This window comes from Capsicum annuum, chromosome 1, assembly GCF_002878395.1.
Source record: "Capsicum annuum cultivar UCD-10X-F1 chromosome 1, UCD10Xv1.1, whole genome shotgun sequence".
Classification (NCBI taxonomy): domain Eukaryota; kingdom Viridiplantae; phylum Streptophyta; class Magnoliopsida; order Solanales; family Solanaceae; genus Capsicum; species Capsicum annuum.
In genome coordinates, this window is record NC_061111.1 from 160390931 (window position 1) to 160418919 (window position 27989).

Genomic DNA, 27989 nt, shown 5'->3' on the forward strand with positions numbered 1-27989 from the left:
ATTGAAAGATAAAAGAAAATGGAAAAAATTTTAAAATTTTAAAATTTGAAATTTAAAGTTGAAGGACTTTTTAAAAAATTTAAAAGTTTTTAAAATTATACTTTATAGCTCAATTAATTTAATCATAATTTAATTGAAGCTTTGACGTCAAGTTATCACCATTTTTAATTGGAAAATGTTTTTTGTCAGCTCCGCTTAGTTTTATGGTGTGAGTGTACAAGTATAAATAACAGGGGCGATTGAATTTTCAAATCACAAATCATCAGATTTGATCAATTCAGATTTCCTTCTCAGCGCATTTGAAACATTTGATTGTGAAATTGAGAAACAAAAATGGGAGTGGAGGATGTGCCGCTGGATGATAAATCAAAGAGAATGAGAGATCTGTTATCAAGTTTCTACTCTCCTGATCCCACTTCTCCTTCAAAGTCCCCCAATACTTCTTCCAGATTCGCTACATTGGACACCATCAACACCACCGCATTCGATGCCGATCAATACATGAACCTCCTTGTATGCCTCTCTATCTCCTTCAATTCGCACATCTATTGCTTTGCTCACGTTTCGTATCATATGAACTTGTTTGATTGATAGTGAGTTTAGATGATAATTTGACGTATGCATTATATTGTAAAATACTCCATCCATCCATTTTTACTTGTTCGGTATGGACTTGGCGGCACACTGCTCAGTGCTCAAGCAGTGATATATATAATGACAATTTTACTATATCAACTTTGAATATAATTAATATATGAACCTTCTCGTATGCCTCTCATCTATTGTTTTGATTAAGTTCCATCTCATATGATTGTTTTTGAGTGATAGTGAATTTAGATGCTAATTTGACGTATGCATTATATTGTAAAATATCTGACAACCTATGTTGCTCGGACTCTTCAAAAATGTCAATGGGTGCATGTCGGATTCGCCAAAACTAGTGTATTTTTGAAGAATCCGACACGGGTGCGGCGTTGTAAGTGAAGAATCTATGCAACTTAGCTATCTACATCCCAAAGTGGAGAACGAGTGATATATTTTTGGTAATTTTAAAAAATATATGGCCAACATAAAATATTACATCAAGTAGCACAATATACAATATTATATTTGTGGGAAAGCATTGTACGTAATGTGTCAACCTTGTATTTGTGTATAATAGTATATAAAATGTGCTTATGCGGGCTAGACTGGGTATAATGTTATATATTTCATCCGTTTCAATTTGTTTGGCCTATTTTGACTTGGCAAGGAGTTTAAGAAAGTAAAGGAGACTTTTGAATCTTGTGGTCTTAAATTTAAGATATGTAAATTGTACCAAAAAGCCCTTTAATCTTGTGGTCTAAAACATGCCATGTGGAAAGTTCAAACTAAAGAGTTTCTTGAAAAGGGAAAGGATCATTCTTTTTGAAACGGACTAAAAAGAAAAGTAGGCCAAACAAATTGAACAAGGAGTAGTATTTTATATTGGGCTATGTGGCCTAATATTTTCTGCCAGTAAACATTGAGCGTAATTTTCTCTTAAATATGCATGTTGTTGGAACGGTGGAATACTATGACAGATGGTCTAGTAGCACCTTTCTCCATAGCATGTTCAGTATTCTCTTTTTGAGATCACAATGGTATTGTTCCCTATACTACTATGTCACCATGTTGTCATTCAATGTTGAGTCCTCTTATTTTGCTTCATAATGTGTCGTCCTTTCGATGTTAGTAGCAGTCTTCTGAAATGGAAGAGTGTGACATAAGTTGGATTGGAGCAAGTACTATGAGAGGTGGTTTACACTGACCCTTTTTGTTATAGCAGGGCTAGAGTTCTCTGTAGTACTTTGCGAGCATGTTATAATCTCATGTCTAGTCCATTTATTGCGATTCATTGTGTGTCTTTGCTTGTACAGATCTGCTAAAATCAAAGAGTGTTATGTAAATTGGAATGAAAAGTGTACTGTGTAAGGTGGTTTATAGTGACTCTTTTCTTCATATAGTCTGGATCCCCTTTTTATGATCTCTGTAGTATAGTTCCCTATACTACATGTGACCATGTTATGATACAATGTTTAATCCCTTTACTATGACTGACAAGATGTCTTTCAACGTATCTATCTGCATTTAAGTGTCACATTTGGGCTACCTTATCAAAAAAAGAGAGAGGGCGTAACATATATTTATTTGGAAACATACTTTTACTGATGAAAAAAGAAATCTACCTGGAAAAGCAACTGTTGTAACTCTTTAAAGATATGACTTAGAACCTTATGCGGAGAGTATGGTTATTAGCCTTTAACCTAATGTGCTCGTCTGAAAAACTTCTGGTGCGCACACTACATGCTTACGTTATATTTATCAGAGAGATTGTGATCGTATTTTTTTGGTTCTAGAGTGAGCTATTCTCTTAATGATGCCATTGTCTTTGAAAAGTTGAGTAGAAAATGTGATTTTTCTGAATATACAGGTCCAGAAGTCCAATTTGGAAGGTCTGCTTCAGAGGCATGTTGATATGGCTGCTGAGATAAAGAATCTGGATACCGACCTGCAGATGTTGGTATATGAAAATTACAACAAGTTTGTAAGTGCCACAGATGCTATTAAAAGGTAAACCTTTTCTTTGAAAGTAGCTCTAAAATATGAGCTATTTCATCCTGTTAATGGCAGCAGACACTTGGGGTACAATTGAAGTTAAATTCTAACTCAGTGTGGCTACCTTGTTATGACATTTTTGGACGTGTTATTGATCCTGACCCTCCCCAGACCCCACGCTGTGGGAATACACTGGGTTTGTTGTTGTTGTTGTTATTGATCCTGACCAATTCAGAAGAATTAAAGTAACATTGTCAGTTTCTTGCACTTGTTATTCTTGGCCTCAGATCATATGTTGATATCACCATTGGCAAGGTTTTATTTTGTCGTGTTCTCCTTTGGCATATTGATTCAGAACTCATTTAATGATTACTGTTTCAGGATGAAGAACAATATTGTTGGCATGGAAACAAATATGGAACAGCTTCTTGAAAAGGTCAGTAGTTTCTTTCTTTCCTTTTTCTTTTTTAGTTGTCCATAGAGTTATACGTTTTATTTGGTTTTAATTTTGACCAAATTAAAAGGATGAAAAGTAATTGTGTGGGAAATGTTAGATTTCTTTCAATTACTTGCAGATAATATCCGTTCAATCTCGAAGTGATGGGGTTAATACTTCTCTTTTCGATAAGAGAGAGCACATTGAGAAATTGCATCGGACCCGCAATCTTCTACGGAAAGTTCAGGTACTAAAGTGAGGTACTAAAGTAGAAGATTTAAATTCGCTGCATCTCTCTCTTTTTTTTTTTCGATAACCATGATGTCCAGGCCAGCTTGCGTGCACTTCGACTAATTCCACGAGATACCTGTCACCTCCCACTAACAACAGATAACAGGTACCGGGTAACTCTGTTCGCGAGCTAGAACAGTCACCTAGTGTTTGTCTCTGCTGGGAATTGAACCTGAGACTTCATGGTGCTCAACCCAACTTCATTGAACCACTATGACACACCCTTGGGTGCTAATTCGCTACATTTGCAAAATAGTCTTGTGTTTCTAGTTTGCTTTTGGTGTTCCCATGAGACCCCGATTTGTATAGAAGATTGGGTCTCCTTTTTTGAGAATCATGTTTTGATGTTCGTTCTCTGTATTAGTATCTTTTGCATACGGCTTGTATACAGGGGTTTTCCCCCAATTGTTAATAAAATTATTTACCTTATCAAAAAAATAAAATAATGAATATCTACCGTACTGATTTCCGAGCCGGTTGGTTATGGAATGTTTATGACTGAAGGGCATTAGATGGTGATTGGCAGTGAATTATATGTTAGAGTCTCCTACATTGATTGAGAGGTTGGACTGATGCCTTCTCGTATGCTCTTTGACAATCATCAGTTCCTCACTCATGAGCTAGCTTTCTGGTTGAGTTAGACTAAATATTCATTTTTTAACATGGTATCAAAGTATATAGATTCATGTTGTTGTGTTTGCAATGTTGGACCCACATGCTTCTGTAATTTTTTTTATTCAATTACATAGGGGATCAGGGAAAGGGAAGGGGGAAAGGGTAGTGACAATCGAACCCACCCTATTCTATCGGAAATGCTACTAATTCCACTAAACTATAAGTCTTGGTCCTCATGTTACCCACGTTCTAGTTTACCAGTCCTGGGCATGTCGTGTACAGGGACGACGGGGGCATGTTCCCGCATTAGTTGAGGGAATGAGTTATTGTCTTCTTATATAGTTTTGGACAACTTTCACCTTATGAGATTAGCTTTTGGGGTTGAGTTGGTTTCAAGGTCCATTTATTTATCAATGTAACCAAAGTAATATGACGTTTCGTATCTGATGAGAAAGTGGAACAAAATAATCAACCATTTATTTTTACTGGCCTGATCTTTGGAGCTGGTTAATTTGTTCATGGTATGTGATGGCATGATTGTAAGAGGGGTATGAGGAGGTGATTGCCAATAAAAAGATTGATGAAGTTGTAAATTGTGCCTGATGTTAATCGAACAACATAATACTCCTTCAATCCTATTTTATATCTCCATTTTACTGGAGTTTAAAATGTTAAATTCACGTATTTATTATATTATATTAGTGGAAGAAACAATAAAGTGAAATGTTTGAATAGTTAGTTTGAGAGAATATCATATCAAAGTTAATGACTGAAGAGTTTAATGTTCTTGAATTCTTAAAAGTTGATAAACTTGTATAGAAATGGTATAATGTCAAACGTATAATGACATCCCAAAATCACAAAAATATCATATAAACAGGGATGGTGAGAATGCCTTATTATTTGGCACCGGTATAGACTTTTGATTCAGTCTCAACTCTCATCACATCACTTTCTTTGCTGACAAGATAAAACTCAGTTTTATATTTAAGGTGCTATGTATAATGTAAGAATTGTTCCTGCCCATGGTTGAGTGACAAATTTTCTCTTCTTTGGAAAAGAACAGTTCATATACGATCTACCTGCTAGGTTAGCAAAGTGCATCAAATCAGAAGCCTATGCTGATGCAGTAAAATACTATATAGGAGCTATGCCCATTTTCAAGGTTTGTAGGTATCCTTGGGTCCACACCTTTTACCTTTTCATGATATAATTGTATTTATAATTTTTTCTGACAGTGTTTATTTGTGCTAGATATATGGGAACTCTTCATTCCTAGACTGCAAACGAGCCTCAGAGGAAGCAATTGCCATCATTATCAAAGCTTTGCAGGTCTGTAAGTGCCCCGATTACTTGATTGGGGATGGACACTTTATTTGGTAGAGGAAGTTATAGTGTTTGTATATTACTACACACCACGTAGATCCCTCTAACTACTTTTAAAGGAGCAGAGGAAAAACATGAAGTAGGGAATGCAATTTTCTGGACATATAACCTTCTTATTTGGAGTTGCTGTCTAGAAATTATTGAGTTGGACTCATGATGCATATTTATTTTCGTTTGCTTTTCAGGGAAAGGTGTTCTCAGATTCTGAATCCATACAAGCCAGGGCTGAGGCCATTATGCTCCTTAAGCAATTAGATTTTCCGGTCTGTACCCCTTTCTCCCTAGATTCCTCTACTTCTTGCTTCTCGCACATGGTTCACTTTAGTCTTGAACTAATTTGAGATTAATTCTTTGATTTTTCATAAGAATCTCCATCTCTTTTTATTGAAGCAAATATGAAACTGAAAAGTTCCTCAACAGCGGGAGGAAAAATTAGCCTTATTTATTGGTGGCATTCATTAATTCGAGATGTCAACCTGAAACCTCAAAGGGGTGACATGATGCACTTAGCTCCTGCATTGCACGTGTTCTTGGGAGGGGGCATATCTCATTGGATCTATTGTTCGCCACCTTATTGTTTCCTTGTCTTGAACCTGTAACCTCTTGGTCACATAGTGACGACCCTTACCGTTGAGCCAAGGCTTCCCATCATTCTTCAACGCCTCAAAAGTAGAATATCTTTCTTTGTGTTATATACACAGATCATTGCATTATTTTTTGTTTTTATTTTCTGTCTTTCCCAAATAGAGGTTAGAGAATGCAAAGAATATCTCAATAATAGTAAAGGAAACACCAGAACTGCTCAATGTATTGCGAGGCAATTACTATAGTTGGAGACTTGGGATAGGGATAACTACAACTGTTTCATATGCTGGTTGCATAACATGGAGCATGTTACGGACTCGTGACAAAAATAATTTCTCTCAATGGTAAAAGAGAGAAATAAAAAGAAGAGTAAACCCACCTTGGTTGGTCTTCAGTCTGGTGGACACAACTTGAGAATAACTATTGAGGGACAGAAAATTGAGTGCACCTTTCATGATACAACCTTGATATCTTATATTCTTCAGGTTGTAGTGCACTATAAGGGATGGAAGTTCAGTTGTCTTGTTTTTGTGACTTTGCCTTTGGAATTATATGTCTGTGTTGCAGGTTAATAATTTGAAGGTGCAACTCTTTGAAAAGTTAGAACAGTTCCTCGTGGATCTCCATCTAGAATATAAGTCGGCTTCTTCTAGTGCTCATGAGGTATTTCAAAGAAATATAATTAACATGTTTGGAAATTCTATGCTTGTAGCGATGTGCACAATGTGGCCAAAACATTTAACATCTATAAACATCTAATAAACTTCATCTGACATGACTACACATTGGCATGAAAGAGAATACTGTAATTGAGAAAGGTGGCGTCCACTCATGCCAGTATCACATATTTACACTCAAAAAAGAAATAATGATTTTTGTCAGTGTGCGGCAATACAAAAGGAGAACAGATTTGGTAGCTTGAAAATGCTTCGGACAGAAACCTTTTGGAGTATCACTTATTTTTCTCTGTTCCAGTTATCTTTCTGTACTTGACAAATTGTCATATTCACAACTTTAGGCTTCTATTCGTGAATTTGCTGAGGCTGTCCGCGCTTATCGAGTTATTTTCCCTGATTCCGAACAACAGCTCTTTAGACTTGCAAAAGACTTAGCTACAAAGTATGGATGCACTTATTTTTTTCCCTCTCTCCTGGGAAGCCTCCCTTCACAGCTGGAGTTGATCTTGCCTTCTGGATATTGTTTTCCATTAGTTTTCTACATCTGATCAGTTTAAGAAAGCACCTCTTTCGAAAACTTTAGGCACTTTGAAGCCGCAAAACAGCACATCAAGAAGCAGCTCTCTTCAGCAGACCTTGTTGCCATGCTGCGTAAGTTCCACTAACCATTACTTCAGTATCACTTGTTGTGTTAATCTTACGTTGTTTTCGATGTAGGTCCTTCTATTTCGCCTTTCTCTAGGGATTCAGAATCGTAGGTATCTTTCAGCATTTGCCACCTGCTATGTATGTTTAGCACTTGAGGAAAACACATGTTCAACCTGCTAAATGCTATTGCTTGGTTAGTTTAGCCATCTAGGACCAGGGGCTGAAGGTTTTAAATTCTCAGTATGCTTCTTTGCTTTTTTGTCAAAATGAACTGTTGTTTCTTCTCTCATTTGACTATAAATAATCATGCACTGGAGGCCATTTTACCATCTTCCAACTTGCGATGCAACTCTAGTCCTATTTGACTTATAATTCTTACTTTTGTTCCTATTTGACTCATATCAGAAGGAGAACAATGTTTATTCAAGATTTGAACTCTAAGGCTCATTTGGTATGTGGGATGGGACAGACAAGGATATCCAATATGATTAGCTATCCCACCTTCTATATGGGATAGCTAATCCCACCATTTTACTACATCCCATGAGATATCCCAGCCCTTATCCCACCAACAAAACGTGTGATAAAATAATCATGCATTTCATCTCATGGAATTGCTATCCATCCTGCATACCAAACAAGCAAAGCTCCTCCCGGAAATATTGATCCATACATGGCTGAAACATGTCTCTAGGGAGGATATTGTCTTCTTTTTCCTTTGACTGTAGTTGGGGTCAGAAATATTGTGACATGGAATGCAGAAGGACAATAAGAGAAGCAGGTAATATCAGGAGGACAAATTATCAAATTATTTTCAGAATTTGTAGTTATCCTTTCTAGGTGATCCTTCCAGTGTTTCTCACTTGTTATTAAGGATCATTTAAGCCTTGATTAACTCTTGATTCTTTTACTGGGTGTTATCTTCTGTGTGTATTTTACTTTTTAATTGTCACAACAATTTTTTAATAAATTGCTACTGTAGTAACCTAGCTAATCAGGGTTTTGTTGCGCTTGAACCTTAAAGTGAGGTGCAATGCAAGCTAGGCTCTTCCCTTAGATTTGGTGGTGCTTCAACAAAGACGCCAAGGTGTTACAACGTGTGCTTAACAAACCCTGTCAATCAACGACTTTTTTTTGAAAGGTCAAATTTATCAAGCTCACAGGTCACTGTCACAACCCGAACCAGGGCCTGGCCGTGACGGTTATCTCAAGTCCGTCGTGGACCGGAGACCACCCCCTTTACCTAGCCAAACAAAACACAATACACCTAGCGGCAGATGAATTCCGAACATATAACAAGATAGAATAATCAAAAATAAGAATGTGTTAAGAATCCATAATGTCAATTCCCATTCCACAGTAATCCACAAAGCCTCTAAACAAACCAAACCAATCTAAGTCGGGACAAGCCCCCGACGAATGGCAAAAGAATCCAATAGAAATAGTCTAAGACATAAACTATACCATGAAGTAACAGGCCTTCCGAAAGGAGGTTCGCCACTTCAAGTCGACTCACGAACAATCCAAGAATCACCTATCACTGCGCAGGAAAAGTAGAAGTGTCCCCATTCCCTGCATCACGTGGGGATACAATATTCAGAGATGGTTAGCGGGTTGAGCGCTAGCATGTAACTCAGGGATAAGGGATAAAATAATGCCATCAATCCAAGACCAATTTAAAATCAATGCACATGTACAAATCCATGCATGTATATATATATATATATATATGATGCAGGGAGAGAGAACAAGGTTTAACATGAACTTTAAATCATTAGCCTGGACTGTGTAGCTCGACTGTCTTAAAGACTACCCACAGCTATATGGGTCTCAGTATCACCCCCTGGTCAGGCCCCAGTGCGTGTTAGCTGCAAGAACCGGAGATATCATAGAAGGCCAGAGAATCCTCGTACCTTACGTCATTCATGATACAAATATATATATAGTGTGACACAAGCATACGGTCATCAAGACCAACCCTCACGTCGGCAAATGTGAGTTTCCAGTATCGGTCCCTCGGGACCTCCACCTTCACGACTAGCTACACAACCCTCTTTTAACCCCAATTAAAACATTTAGCACATAACCCCTCCAGTAATTCCAGTAGTCAATTTTTAAGGCCTCATCAAGTGGTATCGTCATACCGACTATAGCTGCAAGCAAATGTCATTAAGCCATTACTTGGGGGAATTCTTGTACCCCCAGACTCCATCACTAAAATTAACTTGGGGGATTCCTTGTACCCCCACAAGGTTTTCAAAACCATTCTTAACCGTTTAGCCATTTATGCAACAACAACAACAAACCCAGTGTATTCCCACCTAGTGGGGTCTGGGGGGGGTAAGATGTACGCAGTCCATACCTTTACCTCTAAAGAAGTAGAAAGGCTGTTTCCGATAGACCCCCGGCTCAAGGCACGAGATACCACACAAACACATAGTAAAGCACAGAAGCAGATTACATAACATAACATAAATACGGCACCCATAAGTAATATAAAACAGAGGAAAGCAGAGGAAAGCACACAGATTCGTAATAAAACATGGGACACGGAACACGGAATCATAACAGGAATAAAACCCCCACCAAGTAATTCCCTACACTAGTGACCCAAACTGGCCCTAGTCCTCTGCCCTAATTTGCGTCCTCCAGACCTTCCTATCTAGGGTCATGTCCTCGGTGAGCTGTAACTGCTCCATGTCCCGCCTAATTACCTCACCCCAGTACTTCTTCGGCCTACCCCTACCCCGCCTAAAACCATCCAACGCTAGCCTCTCACACCTACGGACCGGGGCATCCATGCCCCTCCTCTTCACGTGTCCGAACCATCTCAATCGGGCTTCCCGCATCTTGCACTCCACTGAAGTCACACCAACCTTCTCCTGGATAGTCTCATTCCGAACTCTATCCCCTCTAGTCAGCCCACACATCCAGCGCAACATCCGCATTTCTGCCACCTTCATTTTTTGGATGTGGGAGTTCTTAACTGGCCAACACTCCGCTCCATACAACAAGGCCGGACGGACTACCACCTTGTAGAATTTGCCTTTAAGCTTGAGCGGCACCTTTTTATCACACAGCACCCCCCACGCGAGCTTCCACTTCATCCATCCCGCCCCAATACGGTGCGAGACATCCTCGTCAATCTCACCGTTACTCTGGATCACGGATCCAAGATACTTGAAATTATCCCTCTTACATACCTCCTGTGCTTCCAGCTTCACTACTACCTCATTCTCCCGCCTCACGTCATTAAACTTGTATTCCACATACTCTGTCTTGCTTCTGCTCACCCTGAACCCTTTAGACTCAAGAGTTTGCCTCCACACCTCTAATTTGTCATTCACACCCCCTCGAGTCTCATCTATCAGAACTACATCGTCTGCAAAAAGCATACACCACGGCACATCCCCTTGAATACGCCGCGTGAATACGCCGCGTCAACACATCCATCACTAACGCAAACAAAAAGGGACTAAGAGTAGATCCCTGATGCAATCCCTCGCAACTCCACAAAGTCCATATATTGATCTATACTATCAGTGAAACTACTTTTATGCCAACAAAATAAATTATGCAAACACTTGTTTTTAACTCTAGAAATATGAACCTTTGGACCATCAAAACAAGTGTTGTTACTTTCTAGCCAAATAGTTCAGAATATGCACAAAGGTATTGTTCTCCATATCTGCTTCAAAGCTTTATGCATTCTTGGGTGCTGCCAACTCTCCAATAATTCCTTCAAACTCTGAGGCATGATCCAAGAAGTCCCACAAATACTGAAAAAAATTCCCAACATTGTCTAGCTATTCTGCAGTGCAGAAGAAGGTGATTCACAGTCTCCACCCTCTTGTTCACATAAGTGACATCTATTATTTAATGTAAAACCACTTTTCTGAAGATTATCCTGAGATAGGCATAAAACCATTTATGTTATGCATTAATTTTAAAGAAGTAGGCCACACCAATTAATAATTCATATTCTAAAATCAATTATGCAAGTTGGTTGAGATCTCATCAATTTCAATGCCAAGGGAAATCTTTGTACCCCTCACAAGTTTGAGGGAATTCTTGTACCCATATTTTCATAGTTTGCAAATTTGGGGAATCCTTGTACCCCTAATTTCATTTACCATTCCCATGCACCCTAATGAGTGTACAAATCAACAATTCAAGTATAATAAATCCAAAATAAACGTGGGAAAAGCATTTAAACCAATTAAATCCAAAACCCTCAACCCATCGTTCAAAACCCAACATCAAAACCATGTAAATAATAAACCAAATCATGCCAATATTAAAACACAAGTTTAGGGAGAGAGATACATGCCTTAATCACCAAGAAATTTGGAGAAGAAACCATCGTTGAGCCCTAAAAGACCAAACTCCTGAAACCCTAGCCTTGTCTTTGAATGGGGAATTTGAGAGTGTGGAGAGAGTGTTTATGATTGATAAGTGTTGAAAATAGAGGCCCTAATATGATTTAGGGTTGTGGGTTATTATTGGTGAAAAGGGGAAGTGTCTAAAGTGCGCTTTAAATAAATAACTAAAAAATGTCGCCAGTCGTTACGGGTCTCCCTACGACTCACAAGGATACACTACGACTCCGTCACCACGAGTCGTAGTCTAGGTAGTGTTATTGGGCACCCACACTGTTGACCCTACGACTCACATCACACGACTCGTCAAGTGACCATACGACTTGTAGAGTCCTAGTCGTACTCAAGACAAAATATTTGGGTAATCACACTGGTCACCTTACGATTGGTACCTTACGACTCGTATAGAGTCATTACGACTTGTATGGACAAGTCGTTGTCTGAGCAGTAGCTCAAGGACCCTACACTTGTCAGGCTACGGTTTGGGTCATACGCTTCGTATAGAGACTTTACGACTCGTATGGTCAGTCGTAGTCAGGGCAGTGAGCTCAAAGCTCAGGGATTTTTCAAGGGCCAAAATCCGAGGTGTTGCAGTCATGAGGAGAGATATGATTAGGAACAAAGATATTACGTGGAAAGGTGAGAGTGGACTTAGTGGTGGACAAGATGCGGAAAGCGAGACTGAGATGGTGCGGGCATATAAAAAGGAGGAGCACATATGCTTTAATGAGGACGTGCGAGGGTTAGCAGTGATAGGTCCAAGGAAGGTAGAGGTAAACCAAGAAAGAATTGAGAAAGGTGATTAGACATGACATGACACATTTCATCTCACTGAGGACATGCCCCAAGAGAGGAAAACGTGGAGGTCAAGGATTAGGGTAGAGGGTTATTAAGTAGTCGAGCGTTTTCTCTCTTTTAGTTGGAGAGCATGGTTCTAGTTTACCGCACCTTGTCTGCTCCGTTTTCTACTAATCAGTATCATTATTGTTATTCTATTTTATCTTATTCTTCAACTATATTACCATTGTTGTTTCTTTTACTTGGATTATCTGTATTGTTTTGCTGGCAGTACTTTTTTTCCACAGTATTTTCACTATAGCTTTTACCCTTGTATTTGTCAAACCTATTTTTGGAAAGGCTTTTCTTGAGCTGAGGGTCTACCGGAAACAACTTCTTTACCTCACACAAGGTAGGGGGTAAGGTCTGTATACGCCCTACCCCCTTAGATCCCACCCGTGGAATGCTCTCACACTGGGTATGTTGTTGTTGTTGTATAGGTCAACAAAGCCAAGAAAATGATATATTGATTGATAGGAACATTATGGATAAGTACGATTGTAATTATTAATTTGGTATAGGTAATAGAAATTTTAGTACGAGAAAACCAGCAAATCTTCATTTATAGGAAAAAAAATCAAAAGAAGGGCTTTCGGTTTTGGTCTTGCAGCTATTTTCAAAATATATATATAAGAATCTGAATCAGAGTGCTTCAATGCATTTACATCAGAAATTTAAAATGGTCCTTGAATTTGATCGACTAGGTTATTAGCTTCATATGTTTCCCTTGTTTCAATCTTCTACCTTTGGTTTGGCCGCGGGGGAGGTAGTGGAGGGCGTGTGGATAGCGACGGTGGGCTGAGGGTTGGGTCTTGGAATATAGGGACCCTTCAGGGTAAGTCCATTGAGCTTGTGAAGATTCTTAGGAAGAGGAGGATCAACATTGCGTGTGTCCAAGAGACCAAGTGGGTAGGGTCTAAGGCTAGGGTTGTGGATGGTTACAAGCTGTGGTACTCTGGGAGCGAGAGGTGTAGGAATGGAGTTGACATCTTAGTAGATGAAGAGCTTAGAGGTTAGGTAGTGGAGGTGAAGAGGATCAACGATAGGTTGATGACTATTAAGTTGGTCATTCGCGGGTTTACCCTGAACGTGTGTAGTGCTTATGCGCCGCAAGTGGGATCGGAGGGGGAGGAGAAGATGCGGTTTTGGGAGGCTTTGGAGGAGGTGGTGAGAGGCGTGCCCAGTTCGGAGAAGATTGTTGTAGCAGGGGATTTCAACGGGCACATCGGGGCGCTACCGGGAGGCTTTGGTGATGTTCATGGTGGTTTTGGTTTTGGGGAGAGAAATGAAGAGGGGGCGACCCTATTGGAGTTTGCGAGGGCCTTTGGGCTGGTGGTGGTGAACTCGGGCTTCCCGAAGAAGGACGAGCACCTGATCACCTTTCGAAGCGCGATAGCCAGGACTCAGATTGACTTTTTGTTGCTTAGGAAAGGAGATAGGGCGTTGTGTAAGGACTGTAAAGTCATTCCGAGTGAGAATCTTTCGACCCAGCATAGGCTCTTGGTTATGGATTTGGGTATAAAGAAGAATAGAAAGAGGAGGAGTAAGGAGTGTAGACCGAGAATTAAGTGGGGCGGCCTGACGCCAGTGAATGCGTGGGAGATAGGGGAGAGGTTGGCGGGAATGGGGGTGTGGGAGTGTAGGGGGGACGTGGATAGTATGTGGGACAGGGCGGCAAGGTGCATCAGGGAGAATGCAAGGGAGGTGTTGGGTGTTTCTAGGGGCCGGGCCGGGCACCATCGGGGGGATTGGTGGTGGAATGAAGAGGTGGAGAAGAAAGTGGAGATCAAGAAAGGGGCGTATGCTAAGTTGGTGGAAAGTAAGGACGAAGAAGAGAAGCGGGTAAATAGGAAAGAGTACAAGCTAGCGAGGAAGGAGGCGAAGTCAGCGGTCACGGCAGCTAAGACGGCCGCTTTTGAGAGCTTGTATGCAGGGTTACAGGGGAAAGGAGGGGAGAAAAAGTTGTTTAGACTCGCTAAGGCTAGGGAGAGGAAGGGTCGTGACCTCGATCAGGTGAGGTGCATTAAGGGGGAGGACGGTAGAGTGTTGGTGGAGGACGACCACATAAAGAAGAGATGGCAGTCGTACTTTCACAGGCTCTTGAATGACGAAGGGGATAGAGCTATTGTGTTAGGGGAACTAGAGCACTCAGAGGAGTGTCGGAATTTTAGCTATTGTAGACGTTTTAAGGTAGAAGAGGTTAGACAGGCTGTCCGCAGGATGCGAAGGGGTAGGGCGACGGGGCCGGATGAGATACCGGTGGAGTTTTGGAAGTTCGTTGGACAGGCTGGTGTAAGGTGGTTGACTGGATTGTTTAATGAAATTTTCAGGACGGCAAAGATGCCCGAGGCGTGGAGGTGGAGTACCATGATCCCTCTCTATAAGAATAAGGGAGACATTCAGAGTTGCAATAACTATAGGGGGATTAAGTTATTGAGTCACTCTATGAAGATCTGGGAGAGAGTGGTCGAGGTGAGGCTGAGACGGATAGTGTCTATTTTGAAAAACCAGTTCGGATTTATGCCCGGCCGCTCGACGACGGAGGCAATCCACCTGGTACGGAGGTTGGTGGAGCAGTATAGGGAAAGGAAGAAGGATCTGCACATGGTGTTTATCGACCTGGAAAAGGCTTACGACAAAGTCCCCAGGGAGGTGCTTTGGAGATGCTTGGAGGTGAGTGGAGTACCGCAGGCATATATCAGAGTAATTAAGGATATGTATGAGGGAGCGAAAACCCAGGTGAGGACGGCGAGAGGAGACTCAGAGCATTTTACTGTCCTGACAGGATTGCATCAGGGATCTACTCTTAGTCCCTTTTTGTTTGCGTTAGTGATGGATGTGTTGACGCGGCGTATTCAAGGGGAGGTGCCGTGGTGTATGCTTTTTGCAGACGATGTAGTTCTGATAGATGAGACTCGAGGGGGTGTGAATGACAAATTAGAGGTGTGGAGGCAAACTCTTGAGTCTAAAGGGTTCAGGATGAGCAGAAGCAAGACAGAGTATGTGGAATGCAAGTTTAATGGCGTGAGGTGGGAGAATGAGGTAGTAGTGAAACTGGAAGCACAGGAGGTATGTAAGAGGGATAAGTTCAAGTATCTCGGGTCCGTGATCCAGAGTAACGGTGAGATTGACGAGGATGTCTCGCACCGTATTGGGGCGGGATGGATGAAGTGGAAACTCGCGTCGGGGGTGCTGTGTGATAAGAAGGTGCCGCCCAAGCTTAAAGGCAAATTCTACAGGGTGGTAGTCCGTCCGGCCTTGCTGTATGGAGCGGAGTGTTGGCCAGTTAAGAACTCCCACATCCAAAAAATGAAGGTGGCAGAAATGCGGATGTTGCGCTGGATGTGTGGACTGACTCGAGGGGATAGAGTTCGGAATGAGACTATCCAGGAGAAGGTTGGTGTGACTTCAGTGGAGTGCAAGATGCTGGAAGCACGATTGAGATGGTTCGGACACGTGAAGAGGAGGGGCATGGATGCCCCGGTCCGTAGGTGTGAGAGGCTAGCTTTGGATGGTTTTAGGCGGGGTAGGGGTAGGCCGAAGAAGTACTGGGGTGAGGTGATTAGGCGGGACATGGAGCAGTTACAGCTCACCGAGGACATGACCCTAGATAGGAAGGTCTGGAAGACACGAATTACGGCAGAGGATTAGGGCCAGTTTGGGTCGCTAGTGTAGGGAATTACTTGGTGGGGGTTTTATTCCTGTTATGATTCCGTATTCAGTGTTCCATGTTTATTACGAATCTGTGTGCTTTCCTCTGCTTTCCTCTGTTTTATATTCCTTATGGGTGCCGTATTTATGTTATGTAATCTGCTTCTGTGCTTTACTATGTGTTTGCGTGCTATCTCGTGCCTTGAGCCGGGGGTCTTTCGGAAACAGCCTTTCTACTTCATCAGAGGTAGAGGTATGGACTGCGTACATCTTACCCCCCAGACCCCACTAGGTGGGAATACACTGGGTTTGTTGTTGTTGTTGTTGTTGTCAATCTTCTACCTTTGTAATTGTTGTTCTTGTTCTTAGTTATTGATTGTTATTGATTGATGTGTGTGTGCGCATATATATCTATTAGTTTTTTCTTTATTCTAGACCTTTATTCACCGACTGGTCTTTCTTTAGGCTTTGCACTCAAAACCTACTACACCTCGCTTTTCTATCTTTTCACCTTTGGTTACTCTGGCTCTCTGTGGACACGCTTTTGCATTTAATGAATGCTAATTTTTTGGTCTGATTATAAATTATTCTTTTACACACATTTTTTCCTCAGGAGTAATTTGGACAGACATGCTTCTGATGGATGAAGTGCTGCCAGAGGCCGGTCTACGTGATTTTACATTTGAGGTTGCTTATAATAGACAACTACCACTTTATGGATTCATGTTGTTCAATTGTGGTTGGTTGTTACAGTGATGGGTTTGGAGTATCTGAAAAATCCTGTGTGGTTTCAGGCTGCTCATGATGTTATCAAACAATATGTTGCTGGCAGATTCAGTCATCTTCTGCTAGATATTTCAGGTATGTCTTGTTAAATTGGTATTGCCGGCTAAAATATTTGCAATTTGACCCAAACTAAATTTGTTAGTACGTTTTGAGACTTAATGGAATCTCTAAGAAGGATGTAGAAAACACAAAACTACTAATTTGCACAAAGTAAACACAGAACCTCCTTGTTATTTCTTCTTGGATATCTACTCTCTCCTGTATTGGATCTTGTTAACTATGGTGTGAGTCATTTGACTTAACAAAGGTTATTAAGAAGATAATTCAAAATATTTCAGATTATCATTTGTCTTTCAGAGGATAAAAACTGGTAAGGTTCTTCAGAAGTCTGAGGTCTTATCTTATTATATGTTGTATCATCTGGCATTCAGGACTTAATGCACAATTTGTAACTACCTGCTTATGATATTATTTGTGATAATCCAAATTCTTAACTACCCTTAGAGGATAAATTAGTTCCTTAGTAGAAAATGACCTTCACTCTCAAACCACTTATTTTACATGAACTCTAAACTATTCTGAGTTTAACTGTTGCTTTACTTTATTTTAAATTGGCAGACGCTCTTGTAAAAGTCCATGATAATCAAAAGGGGGTGACTGAAGAAGAATATCCTTTGCAGGCTTCCCTTGAGACCAACAAAAGGGCACTAATTCAAGGCAGCATGGATGCGTTGCTGGTAAAAGTTCTGTGGCTTTATATAAATTAAGAAGTTCTCATGAATCTTTGTATCAAATAATTCATGTGTTGGTTCAAAAGTTATCAAAGCTGTCCTCTTAGTTTTCACTGGGAATGGTTCTTATAGTAGTTGGTATCTGTTGATTGTTTCCGTACCCTGGCCTCCATATTGTTTTTCTTTCACTATTTGATTCTAACCAGGGAATGATTAAGTATTGTAGAAACATGTGGAATTAAAAGATTAAAAAGGTTTCCTGCCAAACCTATGAATGGAGCTAAAGAGTTTTCTGACCCCTTGGGAACCAAACTATTTTGTTTTACAAGGGATAGGTAATAACCATGCATTAGTAACATCAAGAGAATTCTTTCTCAACCGGATTGTTCTATGACATGCATCTAGAACTTCTGGAAAAGTGTATTACTGTGAACCAAAGTCTTTACTGATGACGTTATGTTACTAAATGAAATGTGTGAGCATTAACATTTTTCTGCCGCTATAACTACTGACCTACTTCGGTTTTTGCTGCTATAACTGGCCACTCAGATTTGATCTCAAGTAGCTGACAGGGTTTTTATTATGCCAAAAATATCAGGAAGGTGACTCAACTGAATAAAATTGTTGTGAAAATCAGTGAGCTTACCTCCCAATAAGAAAAAAAAAATGGAAAGTCTATAAATCAGGAAAAAGCAACGGCTAAAACTAGCACCATAGTATCATGATTTCGGCCCATCAGAATACAATCTCCAGGGGTCCAGTCAATTGTGTTTTTTTATTGTTACTTTACTTTGATTTTTCATATAACAGGATTTCCGTCGAGTTCTTGATGAAGACTTGGAAGTGCTATCAAGATTGACAGACTTGGTCATTGAGTGGGTGCAAGAAGGATTTCAGGACTTCTTCAGGAAGCTGAATGATCAATTTCTCGTGCTTTCAGGAAAGAAATATTTAGTTAATCAGGATCTAACCTTTGGGGAGGGAATGCAGGGTGATAAAGTACTTCCTGAGCTTGTTCTTTTGTTGGCTCAACTCTCCGTTTTCATTGAGCAAAATGCCATTACCAGAATCACTGAGGCAAGGAATTGGCTGATTGTTACTTCAGTATAGTTACCTGATCTGGGCCATCTAAATATGCCTTTTTCAAAATTTCAGGAAATATCTTCTTTTTCTGGTGGTGGGACTCGAGGCTATGAAAATAGTCCAGCTTTTATTCCTGCAGAAATTTGTCGCATATTTCGATCAGCCGGTGAAGAACTCTTGCAGCATGTATGTATCTGGATTCGTAACGTTTTCGTACTTCTGCAAACATCTTGTTATTTGTTTTACTGGTTGGCTTTTGCTAGAGGTGTATGGATTGTTTTTTTTGCTCTAAAGAGGAAGTTTTCCATGTCTAATCTTCGTTGTTTTCATGCTTGTATTTAGTAGATTTGATACACATTTAGGCTTCAACGATAAACGTGTGCCATTGCAAATGTATACTGCCAGAGATCTTTTATTGTGACGGAGAAGTAGTGCAGCATGCAAAAACAACATTTCTTTTGTCTTTCTGATAACTTGCAAAACCATTATTCTTATATTATTTGACGAGTTGCAAAATTTATCTTTTCCTATATTGCATACATAACTTTCTGTTTTTCAGGGAATGAATTTTGTGTCTAGCTCCAGCATACAAACTTTTCAGTCATTTCCATTTATTATTCATGTTTCCCTAGTCAGTTGGAGAGCTTAAGTTACAACTTTAATATTCTGTTTTCATTTGAACCTGTATGCATTGTGTTCATGAATCATGATTACTCAAATGTATAAAATATTTAACTAGAAGCAAATTTGTGCTTGCTAATTTTAATTAATTCGTAGAGTGACAGAACGATCTATAAAATTCAGTATAAAACGGTAAGAATAAATTTATCATGCTTTATGATCAAATGGCTATAAACTCAGATTTCAAATGGATTTAGTTGCATAGTTATAAAACATATATTAACCTATAAACTAGATAACTATAAAAGTTTTAACTATCCAAAAAAAAAAAGAACTACAAAATTTGCCCTTCCTTTTCTAACTTCAACTGCACATAGAATTGATGAAATTTGTATCCTCCTCCAAACGTAAAGAAGAAACAAAAGAAATTCATTTTATATATGTCTCTCAAACATTGGAAGACATTTGTCTATCTTCTCAATGCATCTCTCTATATTAAAGTGCCAAATGACCGCTGTACGGCTTTAATCTGTAATGCTAACATTAGAGTAAATGACCTTAAAAAAGATAAATGATGTGGGCAATAAAAGGTTAAGGGTATAAGCTTCACATATATGTTCCATTTTCCAATGCTAATGTTATAAAAATTAAAATATTACGTATTCCAATAAACTACTAAACAACAATGAAAACCTGTAAATTTTTTCATGCATGTTGATTTTATGGTTGCGATCTGTTAGAATATGAGTAGAAATAGGGATAGTAAATAAAAATCCTACTTGGAAAAGGATTGTACTATAGTGTCTATAAATAGGGTCTCGATGTAATTATGTAAACACACAATTTAATAATATTTTTCTCCATTAATTCTCACATGGTATCAGAGCATTGGTGAGAAACTTAAGAAAAGAAAACTTAGTCACCGTGCGTCAATTCCGGTGACAGAATGTGTCCTTTTTTGTGGGTTGTGTGAAAAATACAACACCACCAAGAGGATCGAGAAGATCAGGCGACAAAAACCCGCCCAAAACTGCCGGCAAAATACCAACCACGCGCTGACACACGCCTGTCGGAAAATCTGAAATTCTGACGAGATCTGGTCACGCGCCGGCGCGTGAACCCATTTTCGGTCGAATTTTTGAGTTCTTTTTTTGTTGGGGTCGCCGATCCATTTTGCTCCGACCAGTTATTTCTTTTTTTCGATTCCGGCATTATTTGAAGATTCCGACCGTCGGAACCCTAATTCCGGCGACATCAGATTTTATTTTTTCCTTTCTGCAAGCTTTTAGACATCCAAATCCCGTTTCTTGGTGTTTTCAAGTTAAAATTTGCAAGATGTCTTTTGGGTATTATGTTTTTGGCCCCAAAACTACTGGAATCGGAAGTTCAAGTCCTATGATCACTTCCGAACCATTAATGGGAAGTTCAACTTATTTAGCCTGGGCTTCCTCGGTTGAGTTGTGGTGCAAAGGTCAAGGTGTCCAAGATCACTTAATGAACAAGTCTAATGTGGTAGATGAAAAGGCAAAATCTAGCGCGGAAGATGCGAAAGCTAAAGAACAATGGGAGAAAGTTGACGCTTAATTATGTAGTCTCTTATGGCGATCTATTGATTCCAAGTTGATGCCCTTGTTTCGTCCATTCCAGACGTGTTATTTAGTTTAGGAAAAGGCTCGTGCTTTATACACTAATGACATATCTCGTTTTTATGATGTGATATCTCGAATGACCAACTTGAAGAAACAAAAATCCGATATGTCTACTTACTTGGGACAAGTACAAGCAGTCATGGAAGAATTTGATACATTGATGCCCGACACTGCGGATGTGGATAAACAACAAGAGCATAGGTAGATGTTGTTTTTAGTTCTTACACTTGCTGAACTTTCTACTGACTATGATACTGTACGTGATCATATTTTAGCTAGTCCTTCGGTTCCTACAATTGATGAGTTATTCTCTCGTTTGCTTCGTCTTGCTGTGCCTCCCGGTCACAAAGTAATTTCATCACCTGCTGTTGACTCTTCTATTCTTGCATCTCAAACCATAGAAAAACGAACATATCAGCCTATGAAAAATCGGCGAGGAGGAGGTCTTTCTGGAAAATCTCGATCGAGGTGTAGTTATTGTCATAAAGTTGGACACACTCAGGATATATGCCATAGTTTGCATGGTCCACTACTCAGTTATGATCCTATTGCTGTAAAGGAATATAATGAGTTCCTTCGGAATCGAGCAAGTAAGCAGATATCTCCACAGCCTAATCGACCATCCAATAATGCTCATATTGCCCAAACAGAATATGATGAGTTCCTTCAGTATCAAGCAAGTAAGCAGACATCTCCACAAGTAGCCTCGGTTGCCCAACCTGATGCTTTTGTTGCTGGTAATCCTTTTGCTTTGTGTTTCATTGTCTAGTACTCTTGGATCATGGGTTGTGGACTTAGGTGCTTTTGATCATATTTATGGTAGCAATTCACTTTTGTCTGATATTGTTTATTCACAATCTCTTCCTGCTATTACTTTAGCCAATGGGATCCAACCACAACCAAAAGGAGTTAGATAAGCCAAACCCCTATCTTCTGTCCCTCCAGACTCTGTTCTTTATGTCCCTGGTTGTCCTTTCAATCTTGCATCTGTTAGTCGTTTGACACGTGTCCTTCATTGTAGCATAACCTTTTTTGATGACTCTTTTCTAATGCAGGACCGCAGTACAGGACAGAAGATTGGCGCAGGATATGAATCACAAGGCCTTTATCATCTTACCTCTTCAAATTCCTTCATAACATGCTCCGTTACAGACCCTTCAGACCTAATTCACAAACGTTTGGGACATCCGAGTCTATCCAAGATACAAAAGATGGTGCCTAGTTTGTCTAGTTTATCCACATTAGATTGAGTCATGTCAACTTGGGAAACACACCCGTGCTACTTTCTCACGTAGTATTGGGAGTCATTCAGAGTCTATTTTCTCATTAGTTCATTTTGATGTTTGGGCTCCTAGTAGAGTCGGTTCACCTTTAGGTTTTCGTTATTTTGTTAGTTTCATTGATGATTTTTCAAGATGTACTTGGGTTTTCTTAATGAAAGATCGTTCTGAGATATTCTCTACATTCAAAAGTTTTTATGCTGAAATACAAACTCAATTTGGTGTTTCTATTCGTACTTTTCGTAGCGATAATGCCTTAGAATACTTATCCTCTCAGTTTCAGGAGTTTATGACTCATCAAGGAATTGTTCACCAAACATCTTGTCCGTACACCCCTCAGCAAAATAGTATAGCAAAAAGAAAAAATAGGCATCTTTTTGAGACTGCTCACTCTTCTCATTGAATCCCATGTTCCGCTGCATTTTTGGGGCGATGCAGTCTCACATCTTGTTATCTAATTAATAGAATGTCATCATCTTCCATTCAGGATAAGGTTCCCCATTTTATATTGTTTCCACAGTCACATCTCTACTCTATCCTCCCTCGTGTCTTTGGGAGCACGTGCTTTGTTCATAACTTAGCCCCTGGAGAAGATAAATTAGCCCCTCGTGCTCTCAAATGTGTCTTCCTTGGTTACTCTCGAGTTTAAAAAGGGTATCGTTGTTATTCACAAGATCTTCGTCGCTACTTTATGTCCGCTGATGTCACTTTTTTTTTAATCTCGACCATACTATATATCTTCTGATCATCCTGATATCTCTAAGATTTTACCTGTATCTCCCGTCTTACCCGCACAATCCTTGGTCTTACCCGTCTCTAGACTTACCCGAACCAATCTTTGAGGAATCAACAGTTGCTTCTACGTCTCCAGCTACAGTGCCACCACTTCTGACTTATCATCGTCGTCAGCGTCCACTATTAGTCCCAGATGATTCATGTCATGCATCGGACGCTGCTCCTACTGCGGACTTGCCTTCTCCTCGCCAATCAGTTGCATTTCAAAAAGGTATGCGTTCCACCCATAATGCTAACCCACATTATACTTTCTTGAGTCATCATCGTTTATCATCACCCCATTATGATTTTGTATCATTTTTGTCCTCTATTTCTATCCCTAAAAGTATAGGTGAAACACTTTCTCATTCAGGGTGGAAGCAGACTATGATAGATGAGATGTCTGTTTTACATGCGAGTGGTACTTGGGAGCTTGTTTCCCTTCCTGCAGGTAAATCTATTGTTGGTTGCCGTTGGATTTATGCAGTCTAAGTTAGTCCAGACGGTCAAGTTGATCGGCTTAAGGCTCGCCTTGTTGCCAAAGGATACACGCAAATATTTGGGCTTGATTATAGTGACACTTTCTTTCCAGTGGCTAAAATAGCATCTGTCCGTCTTTTCCTATCCATTGCTGCCGTTCGTCATTGACCTCTTTATCAGTTGTATATGAAGAATGCTTTTCTGCATCTTGAGGAAGAAGTCTATATGGAGCAATCACCTGGTTTTGTTGCTTAGGGGGAGTCTAGTAGCCTTGTATGTCGGTACGCAGGTCACTTTATGGTCTGAAACAGTTCCCTCGAGCTTGGTTTGAAAAATTCAGCACAGTAATTCAGCAGTTTGGCATGATTCGTAGTGGAGCTGATCACTCAGTGTTTTATCGATATTCTCAACCAAATCTGTGTATTTATTTGGTCATTTATGTTGATGATATTGTTATCACCGGCAATGATCAAGATGGTATCACTAAATTGAAGCAACATCTCTACCTCGGCAGACTGAAATATTTTTTAGGTATTAATGTTGCTCAGTCCAGATCAGGTATTGTTATTTCTCAACGCAAGTATGCCTTAGACATTCTTGAGGAGACAGAAATGATGGGATGTAGACCCATTGACACTCCTGTGGATCCAAATGCTAAACTTCTACCAAGACAGAGGGAGCCACTCAGTGATCCTGAAAGGTATAGGCAGTTGGTTGGAAAATTGAATTATCTCACTGTGACAAGACCTGACATATCCTTTCCTGTGAGTGTTGTAAGTCAGTTTATGACTTCCCCCTGTGATAGTCATTGGGATGCAGTTGTTTGTATTCTGCGATATATAAAGTCAGCTCCAGGTAAAGGACTACTCTTTGAGGATCGAGGTCACGAGCATATCATTGGATACACATATGCTGATTGGGCAGGATCACCCTCTGACAGACGTTCTAGTTCCGGATATTGTGTTTTAGTAGGAGGTAATTTAGTGTCTTGGAAGAGTAAGAAACAGAGTGTGGTTGCTTGAGTTAGTGCGGAAGCAGAATATCGAGCAATGGCTGTAGCAACTTGTGAGCTAATTTGGATCAAACAGTTGCTGAGAGAATTAAAATTTGGAGAAACCGGTAAGATGAAACTTGTGTGTGATAATCAAGCAGCCTTTCATACCGTATCAAATCCAGTATTTCATGAGAGGACTAAACACATAGAGATTGATTGTCACTTTGTCAGAGAAAAGATACTCTTTGGAGATATTGTTACAAAATTTGTGAAGTCAAGTGATCAACTTGCAGATATCTTCACCAAGTCCTTCACCGATCCTCGTATTAATAACATTTGTAACAAGCTAGGTACATATGATTTGTATGCACCAGCTTGAGGGGGAATGTTAGAATATGAGTAGAAATAGGAATAGTATATAAAAATCCTACTCGGAAAAAGATTGTACTATACTGTCTATAAATAGGGTCTCGATGTAATTATGCAAACACACAATTTAATAATAATTTTCTCCATTAATTCTCACACGATCAATTTCACATTACTTCCTTATTAAAAAGGAGAAATTGATTGCAATCATAAAGTCAACGTGCGTGATTCATTGGACGACTTGTGATTTAAACAATGAACTAAATTCATAGATAAATTAGAAACTTGCATATTATGAAATAAAGAACCAAGCGACATATACAGTATATAGGTCTACCTCCAAATGTTAATGTGACCATATATTTCATTATAGTTCTATGATTCAAAGTATCCTTTTCTATTTGATCTCTTTGAATTCCATATGCCGATTGTCCTTATTATCATTTGGGGGAATTCTGTAATGTACCACTACATTGATCTTACTAAAACTTCTTTTGATGCACGTGGTTTCAAGATAATGCCAGATAAAAAGGATTATGAATATTGTTCAATGAAACCAAGTTCTGCATTACCTTTTTTTTTTTAAAAATTATCCTTTATGACCAGCATTCTACTTATTCGGCCATCAATACAGTTCTACTTGTTTGATGTTGTGCCTCTCCTTTAATTCAGTTAGTTTCCTTATTTCCTTGATTCTGACTCCGGATACACAAACCGTGGCATTTCTTGAAAAAAGGAATCTGTAGTGAACTGCTAAGTGCCATTATTTATTTATTCAGGCAGGTTGTTAAGAACACATCTGTTGTCTTTCTATTGTCTGAGAGCATACTTCTCTTGATGTTTAGTTATATGGGATTTATGATGATTTTTTTGTTGGCTTGCATTTATGCTTGTTGTAGGTTTGTTGACTTTCTTGAATTTCATATTATCTTTTTGCAATGATGAACTCTCTTCACTCAAGTTAAAGATTATGTTATTTCTGTGTTATGATTGGACATTGAACTTGATCTGTTCACCATTGAGAACACAACATTTGCATTGATAGTTAAACAAAAATCTGGATTTAACTAATTATGGAAGCTTTTGAAGTTGTAAAAATACACGTCTGATTTTAGATTGCTTTTCTCCAATTTTCTTGTGAATATTGGAGGATCTAAATACTCGAGTATACAATGCTAGTTTTTCCTTTATGACTAATGTTATCCATATGTTCACTTATGATACTTTCTGTTATTACCTTCCTTGGTAGATAACTAGTAGTTAGAGTTCAATCAAAATACTGAATTTTAACTCTAATTCGATCTCCTGTTTCAGTATATAAGCTTGAAAACTCAGAAGATCTTGATTGTGTTGAAGAAGAGGTTTACAACCCCCAATTGGGTTAAGGTAAGCAGACATGGTCAGCTAACACTAATCACTTGTAAACATCAAGATGATGGCTTGTCCTAATTTTGCCCTACCTTCTTTTAATATTCTCTTTGTGTAGCATAAAGAGCCCAGGGAAGTTCATATGTTTGTTGACCTACTACTCCAAGAGGTAACTTCTACAGTTTTCATTTTCTCTTCCTGCTCCAGTATGAGGTTTTGGTAATAGGAAGTTGCAGCACCGAGAGGGAGAAAAATGGCACCTTTTGACTTCATATAATATATAATATAGTTTCTTCTCCAATAATAGTTAATATGACTAGTTCATTAAAAAATTAATCTTTTTTTGTTTGATCTCATTTTTCAGCTGGACACAATCCGTAATGAAGTAAAGCAAATATTGCCTGAAGGGCTCCACCCTAAGCATCGGCGTACAGACAGCAATGGAAGTACCAATTCTTCTCGTAGTAATCCATTGAGAGATGATAGACTGGTACGATCAAATACCCAAAAGGCTAGGAGTCAGCTTCTTGAGTCCCATTTAGCAAAATTGTTCAAGCAGAAGATGGAAATATTTACTAAAGTTGAACACACACAGGTTTGGTTCTAGTGCTTGTAATTGAACAATCTGCACTAATTTTGGAGAACAGTGGAGTAAGAATTATTTAATGTGCAGGAATCAGTCATAACTACGATTATAAAACTTTTCTTGAAGAGTTTACAAGAATTTGTCCGACTTCAGACTTTTAATCGGAGTGGATTTCAACAAATTCAGTTGGACATTCAATTTCTTAAGACCACTCTTAAGGATACTGCTGAAGATGAAGCAGCTGTTGATTTTTTGCTTGATGAGGTAAAGACAGAATCTCCGGAGCTATATAATTAACAGCTACTCTGTTAATGGGCTTCAACTTATATTGTCCTCTTCAATGACCGCCTTCAAGCAGTCCTAAAAGGTTCCCTATCATCTGTGTTTAGTTGCTATCCATCAGTTGTTTCCTCCCTAGACTCTTCCCCATCTCTTTTCCCCCTCTCCCTAATAGCTGACTTTGTAGTAGAAATCATCCAGTTGGTTGTCACTGCATATACTGAAAGGTGAATGCTTCAACCGTTTTTATTTAGCAAAATGTGACGGTGTTTATTGCTGAACAGGTGATTGTTGCTGCTGCTGAACGTTGTCTTGATCCCATTCCTCTGGAGCCAGCCATCTTGGACAGGCTTACCCAAGCAAAGTTGGCAAAGAACTCGGACCAGGGCTCTACATAATAATAATACATCGTGCTACTGCAACTGCTGAGCTTGCAGTAACCAGAAAGCATAATACCCAATGTGCTTTTTTGATAGCTAAAGCATAACACACAATGCCCGGTACCTATTAGAGGAAAAATCTTGCTTTAGGCCTTTCTAGGTAGAGACGATTTCAATGATTTAGAGTCGCCGAGTTCATAATGGATGTGATATGTTCACATTTTTTAATTTTGATCTACATACATATAAGTGATTCGACTTGCAAGTAGTGGATTCAGTTGAACCAGTTGAATCCTCTATAGATATGCATGCATCATAGGTCCATAGCATATTCATCTCTTTGTTGATAGAATAGAAGCATTGCCAATCAACTCTTCTTGTTTGGTAACCAATCCCATTGCAGCTGAGTTTATTGAGGAGCAGAAATTTCAAAATGAAAGATGAGGTACGGTGGATTTTGTAATTTGTGGATTCATTTTATTTACCTCATTTAAAGTATAATCAATGGCTCATTTGTTTATTTTTTA

The 27989-nt window shown here is 39.4% G+C and overlaps 1 protein-coding gene across 1 annotated transcript; it reads left to right on the top strand.

The window, feature by feature from the left end:
* Window positions 1–167: 167 nt before the first annotated feature.
* Window positions 168–27989, top strand: LOC107840826 (vacuolar protein sorting-associated protein 51 homolog). The gene is made up of 20 exons (XM_016684762.2): window positions 168–513; window positions 2453–2592; window positions 2959–3013; window positions 3153–3260; window positions 4986–5084; window positions 5174–5251; window positions 5491–5568; window positions 6458–6553; window positions 6909–7009; window positions 7151–7218; window positions 16696–16769; window positions 16877–16943; window positions 17487–17605; window positions 18410–18676; window positions 18755–18868; window positions 26164–26235; window positions 26336–26386; window positions 26582–26812; window positions 26891–27067; window positions 27367–27989. Exons 1-20 carry the CDS (start codon window positions 334–336, stop codon window positions 27478–27480), a joined length of 2289 nt encoding a protein of 762 aa, XP_016540248.1. The 5' UTR covers window positions 168–333; the 3' UTR covers window positions 27481–27989.

Coding starts and splice junctions, on each gene's coding strand:
- LOC107840826 (XM_016684762.2), top strand. CDS start 334: ATGGGAGTGGAGGATGTGCCGCTGGATGATAAATCAAAGAGAATGAGA. Junction 16,770..16,876: donor TACGTGATTTTACATTTGAG/GTTGCTTATAAT, acceptor GTGTGGTTTCAG/GCTGCTCATGATGTTATCAA. Junction 18,869..26,163: donor GTGAAGAACTCTTGCAGCAT/GTATGTATCTGG, acceptor CTCCTGTTTCAG/TATATAAGCTTGAAAACTCA.